The sequence below is a fragment of the Apteryx rowi genome, unplaced genomic scaffold (genome assembly GCF_003343035.1).
Source record: "Apteryx rowi isolate R43461 unplaced genomic scaffold, aptRow1 scaffold_6, whole genome shotgun sequence".
Classification (NCBI taxonomy): domain Eukaryota; kingdom Metazoa; phylum Chordata; class Aves; order Apterygiformes; family Apterygidae; genus Apteryx; species Apteryx rowi.
The window spans coordinates 1,458,452-1,464,473 of record NW_020450871.1 but is presented as its reverse complement, the minus strand read 5'-3'; the positions used below and the strand labels follow the sequence as shown (position 1 = coordinate 1,464,473).

General features: G+C 66.0%; 1 protein-coding gene across 1 annotated transcript in view; it reads left to right on the top strand.

The window, feature by feature from the left end:
• RAI1 (retinoic acid induced 1) overlaps nucleotides 1–6,022 on the top strand; it is a 21,341-nt gene that overhangs the window by 10,579 nt on the left and 4,740 nt on the right. Inside the window, exon 2 of the mRNA XM_026082964.1 lies at nucleotides 1,475–6,008. Coding sequence (XP_025938749.1) covers nucleotides 1,491–6,008 — 4,518 coding nt within the window. The 5' untranslated portion in view covers nucleotides 1,475–1,490. The remainder of the gene's footprint in view (nucleotides 1–1,474; nucleotides 6,009–6,022) is intronic.

Below are 6,022 nucleotides of genomic sequence, written 5' to 3'. Positions count from 1 at the left end.
ACCACCGCTGCCGAAATGGGCTCACGCCCCCCCCCCTCCCGAGCGCCTTGGCCCCGTGGGTGCCGGGGAGCCTGCAGGGCCCCCAGCGAGCTGCTTATCTGCCTGCGGGATCGCGGCCGCGACCCAGGTGCTTCCCTGCGCCCAGCGCAACGGGGCTGGGAAAGGGGGCCGCTGGGGGCGGCGGGGGCGGCGCGACGGCTGCTGCGGGAGCAGACGGACCCCAGCTGGTGCCGCGGCGTGGCCAGGGAGGGGAGCAGGGCAGGCACGGGCCGGCAGAGCCAGCATGTCGAAATGCTGGTTTTTGCAGCAGAGCAGCGTTTCTGTCCCTCCGTGCTGCTGGCTCCAATAACCGTCCCCCTAATTAAAAATACTGGCAAGCAGCAGGCATCTGGGGGGGCTCGCAGGATGCCGGCGTCCCCGGGGAGGGCGAGCGAGGGGGGGTGCAGCGGTGGACGTGAAGCAGGGGGGCGCTGGCACAGCGCCGGGGGTCACCGTGCCACGCAGCCAGGCGGGGAGATGGGTGAGGGGGGTGTTTGCTCCGCAGGGCCGGACCGGGTGGCAGAGGCAGGAAGGCTGGGCTGCCCCCAGCGCCGTCAGCAGGGCAAACTGCAGGGGGAAGAGGAGGCAGCTGGACCTTGGGCATCATCCAGCTCGCAGGCGAGGCGATGCGATGCGATGCAGGGTGATGGGAGGCGATGCAATGCCAGGGGATGCAATGCAGGGCGATGCCAGGCGATGCAACGCAAGGCGACATGATACGGGGACGCAGGGCAATGTGAGGCGATGCAACGCCAGGCAGCATGGTGCAGAGCAGTGTGAGGCTGCACAACACCAGGCGATGTGATGCAGGGCAACGCGAGGCAATGCCCTGCCAGGCGAAGCAATGCAGGTGATGCAACGCAAGGCAATGCCCTGCCAGGTAGTGTGATGCAGGGCGATGCAAGGTGATGCAACGCAGGCGATGCCACACAGCACAAAGCGAGGTGATGCCTGGCCAGGTGGTGTGATGCAGGGCGATGCAGGGTGATGCCTGGCCAGGTGGTGTGATGCAGGGCGATGCAAGGCGATGCCCTACCAGGTGGTGTGATGCAGGGCGATGCAAGGTGATGCAATGCCAGGCGATGCCATGCAGGACAAAGCGAGGTGATGCCCGGCCGGGTGGTGTGATGCAGGGCGATGCAAGGTGATGCAATGCCAGGCGATGCCATGCAGGGTGACACAAGGTGATGCCCTGCCAGGCGATGCGATGCAGGGCGATGTGTCGCCAGGCGCTGCGACGCCGGGCGCTGCAACGCAGGGCAAGGCGAGGTGATGCAATACCAGGCGGCACGCTGCAGAGCAATGCGAGGCCGTGCAATAGCAGGCGAGGCGGTGCAGGGCAACAGCAGGCAAGGCAACGCAGGGCACCGCAGCGCGGGGCGGCACGGCGTGGCGGCGATGCTTCATTTGAATTCTCGCCTCTCTCTCTTCGCAGATAACAAGCCCGCGCCATGCAGTCCTTTCGAGAAAGGTGTGGTTTCCATGGCAACCAGCAGAGCTACCAGCCGACTTCACAAGATACATCACGCCTGGAGAATTACAGGCATCAAAGTCAGGCAGGGCCGAACTGCGAGCGGCAGAGGCTGGTGGCGAAGGAGTACTACAGTCAGCAGCAACTGCCGTACTCGGGCTACGAGAACAGCGCCGTGGAGAAATACCACCGGGGAAATAAGCAATTAGCGGGCCAGCAGCTGCAAGGCAGGCCGGCCTTTTCCAATTATGGCGTGCAGGAGAACAGCCCCTACCCTGCCCGCTACTCGGGAGACGAGAGCCTGCAGGCGTGGGGCGGCCAGCCGCAGGCCTTGCCCGGCGGCGTGGCCAAGTATGAGGACAGCTTGATGAAGAAGACGGCGGCGCCGGCGGGCGGGCGGCCGTACCACGAGCAGGCGGCGGCCCCGCTGCCCTTCCGGACTCACTTCCAGCAGCAGCAGCAGCAGCAGCCGCCCGCTCTGCCCTACCCCAAGCTGCAGAGGCAGAAGCTCCCGAACGACGTCTCCTCGCCCATGTCCTTCTCCCAGAGCCCCCACTTCAGCCAGCACTCGCAGTCCTTCCCTGCCTCCTCCACGTACTCGTCCGTGCCGGGCGCCAGCCAGCCGGCGCACTCCTACAAGAGCTGCACGGCGCCCTCGGGGCCGCCGCAGCACGAGCGGCCCCTGGGCAACGCCGCCAGCCTGGCCCCCGGGCAGCGGGTGCCCAACCTGCACGGCTACCAGGCCAACCGCATCGGCTACGAGCAGCCGCCGCAGCCGCCACCGCAGCCACCGCAGCAGCAGCCGCCGCCGCAGCAGCCGCCGCCGCCGCCGCAGCCGCAGCCGCCGCCGGCCTTGCAAGGGAGGCATCACGCCCCGGAGACTCTTCACTACCAAAACTTAGCCAAGTACCAACATTACAACCAGCCGGGGCAGACCTACTGCCAGGGCGACGCGCCGCCCGTGAGGACCCCAGAGCAATACTACCAGACCTTCAGCCCCAGCGCCAGCCACTCGCCAGCCCGCTCCGTCGGCAGGTCCCCGTCCTACAGCTCCACTCCCTCCCCGCTGATGCCGAACCTGGAGAACTTCCAGTACAGCCAGCAGTCCCTGAGCACGGGCGCCTTCCCGGCCGGCATCACCGACCACAGCCATTTCATGCCGTTGCTGAACCCATCTCCGACCGATGGGACGAGTCCGGATGCTCAGTCCGGGAACTGCAAAAACTTGCAGAAGGAGAAAATCCCTGAAAACCTCCTGTCGGATCTCAGCTTGCAGAGCCTGACGGCGCTCACCTCCCAAGTTGAGAACATTTCCAACACCGTGCAGCAGCTTCTGCTCTCCAAATCGGCCATGCCCCAGAAGAAGGGTATCAAGAACCCAGCGAGGACCCCCGAGCAGCTCAAAGGGCAGCACTGCAGTCCCGAGAGCAGCACCTACTCTGCAGACCAGGTGGGCACCCCCCTGTCCGACCCGCTCAGCACCCCCCAGTCCGTCCACGCCGAGACGCAGGATGCCGATTATCTCAGTGGGTCGGAGGACCAGCTGGAAAGAAGTTTCCTGTATTGCAACCAGAACCGCAGCCCTGCCCGCGTCAACAGCAACTCCAAGGCGAAGCCCGAGTCGGTGTCTACCTGCTCCGTGACCTCCCCGGACGACATGTCCACCAAATCGGATGACTCCTTCCAGAGCATCCACGCCAGCCTGCCCCTGGAGACCTTCACCAAGTACGTGACCAACGAACGGGACTGTCCCCGGCTGCTCCTCAGCGCCCTGTCCCAGGAGGAGCTGGCCTCTGAAATCATTGTCCTGCAGGATGCCATCAATGAGAAGGCGGACAAAGCCTGGGCCAACTCCCCCATGCTCAACAAGGATGCCGCAAAATCCCCCTTCCACCTGGAGAACCACAGGCCGTGCCTGGACTCCATGGTGAAGGGCGCCTGGCCCAGCCAGGGCGACTCCAGCACGCTCACCGAGCCCCTGAAGCTGGACAAGGCCTCGGGGGGCAGCACGGGGAAGGACTTCGGCGAGGAGGTGTACGAGAGCCCCCAGGTGGAGTTTGCAGCCACCGAGACAAAGGATGCGCTCAAAGACGCGACCTCTCTGGCGTACAACTCCAAGCCCAGCAACCCAGCTGCTACTTCGAGCTCCGGGGCTGCCAGCTACAGCTGCTATTCGAACACCACTGCCAACTCGGTGGGGTCTGACAACGCCATGGAGCATTTCGAGTGGCCAGATGAGAGCCTCGACGAGTCGTGCCTGAGGTGGAAAGAGCTGGGGACGGGCCTGCAAGCCTCAGACCTTTCCAAGGGCTTGTTCCCGAGCAAATTGGTGGGGTCCTGCAAGGAGAAAAAAAATGCCTGCAGCTTGGATCTGTGCGATGGCGAGCAGCCAGCCAAGAGCGAGCAAGCCAGGGACTTCAGCCAGCAGGCGATGGAGGAGGAAGAGGAAGAGACGCTGACATACGACGAGGCCACAAAGGCGGATAGCGAGCGATGGCTGCAGGACACGCGGCACTGCTGCTCGGGCGGGGACTTCAGCGAAATCCCCATGATTTCGTCGCCGGATCTGAAGGAGTCAGACCTGGAAGCGGAGGAGTACTCCTCGCTGTGCGAGCTGGCGAGCTCGGAGCAGAAGTCGGTGATTTACGACGCCTCGCCACCGAAGCCCCCGGAGATGCCCACCGTGCTGTCCTCCAGCGACGTGCCCGTGTCCGCCGAGGAAACCGTCAGCACGGTGGAGAAGGAGAGCTCGGCCCCCTCGTCGCGGTTATCTGGCCAGTCCGTGATCCTCCTCGGCCCTGCCGTCGGCACCGAAACCAAGGTGAAGAGCTGGTTCAAATCCTCCCTGCCCCACATCAAGCCCGAGGAGGAGACTGGCAGAGGGGAGAAAACCCACCCGGAGATGATGGACTCCAAATCGGCCTTGTCGGTCACGGTCAAGAAGCAGCTGCCACCCGAAAACGCGCTGGGGAAGCCGGAGCCCGTCTCGCGGGGCAAGAGCCTCCGCAACAAGAGAGTCCACTGCCGGCTGTCGGAGGGAGACGACTCCAGCAAAGCGGTGCCAAGCCCGTTTAATGATCTGCCGGCAGCTGGCGTCGTGGCCGGCACATGTGTCGGGCCAGATGGCCAGATGGAAATACCGAGCAAAACCGTCCACAGCCAAACGCCGAGGTTTCCAGCGGAGGGGCTGCCAGCTCGCATGTGCACCCGCTCCTTCACCGCCCTCACCGAGCCCCGCACGCCGGCCCCGCTCGAGGGGCTGAAAGCCCCGGCGCACCAGGAGAAGCTGGGCAAGAAACCCACCTGCGGCGTCAAGCAGCGGGTGGCTTTCAAAGCCAGGAAACGCACCGGCAGGCCGGCCCCCAAGGTCGTCCCCAGCGCCGGCGACGCCGCCCTCCTGGTGCCCAGCTTGGTGCCCAACGAGGAGCCGGTGGGGCCGCAGGCGCCCGAGGGGGACGCCCCGGACGCCGAGGACAGGGACCAGCGATCTATGATCCTGCGCTCACGGACGAAGACGCAGGAGGTCTTCTACACCAAGAGGCGGAGGGGCAAGCGGGCGGCGGACGTGCGGCTCAAAAACTGCAAAACCCCCAAGAAGCTCATCTCCAACAACCACCTGCCGTCCGCCTTCAAGCTCACGCCCCAGGGCAGCCCCCACAAGGAAGGCAAGGTGGGCTCGCGCATGAAGCTGCCCAAAGCGGGGCCGGGCATGGGCAGCAAGATGGCCGAGCGGCCTCTGCACTCCCTGAAGAGGAAATCTACCTTCATCTCCCCCATCCCCGCCAAGAAGAGGAACCTGGTCCTACGGAGCAACAGCGGCGGCATGAAGGAGGAGAAGCCGGAGGCCCCCCCCAGCCTCTTCAAAAAGATGCCCGTGGCCAAGAAGGTGAAAGCCAAGCTGACCCCCAAGAGCGCCGGCGAGGCCGTCTTGAAGCCCCCTCCGGCGAAGGAGGCCCCCGACGTCTGCATCAAGATCACCTCGCGGGCGGCCTTCCAGGAGGCCACCAAGACCAAAGTCCTGCCTCCCCGCAAGGGCCGCGGCCTCAAGCTGGAGGCCATCGTCCAGAAGATCACCTCGCCCAACCTGAAGAAGTTCGCCTGCAAGCCCACGGCCACCGCCGCCGCCGCCGCGGCCACGGCAGCCGCCTACGGCACCTCACTGAGCCCCGCGGGAGCGGAGAAGGAGCGGGCCGTGAAGCACGGCGGCGTGGCCCCGGCCGTGGGGGACGCGAGGCTGCCGAAACCCGCCGCGGCGCAGAAGGCACCGGCGGCCGCGCCGGCAGCCGAGCAGCTCTGCCGGGCCGCTGGCAGCAGAGCCTTGAAGGGCAAGCTCGTGAACGGCAAGAAGCTGCCCGCCGACTGCTTCAAGGGCGAGCCCTGCTCACCACCACCACCGCCCCCCGCCGCCGCCAAGGCCGTCGCCCTCCTCCCCAAGAAGAGGAACCGCAAGGGCAAGGCGGCGGCGCTCGGCGTGGCCAAAGCGCCCCCGGACAAGCGGGCGCCGCCGGGCCC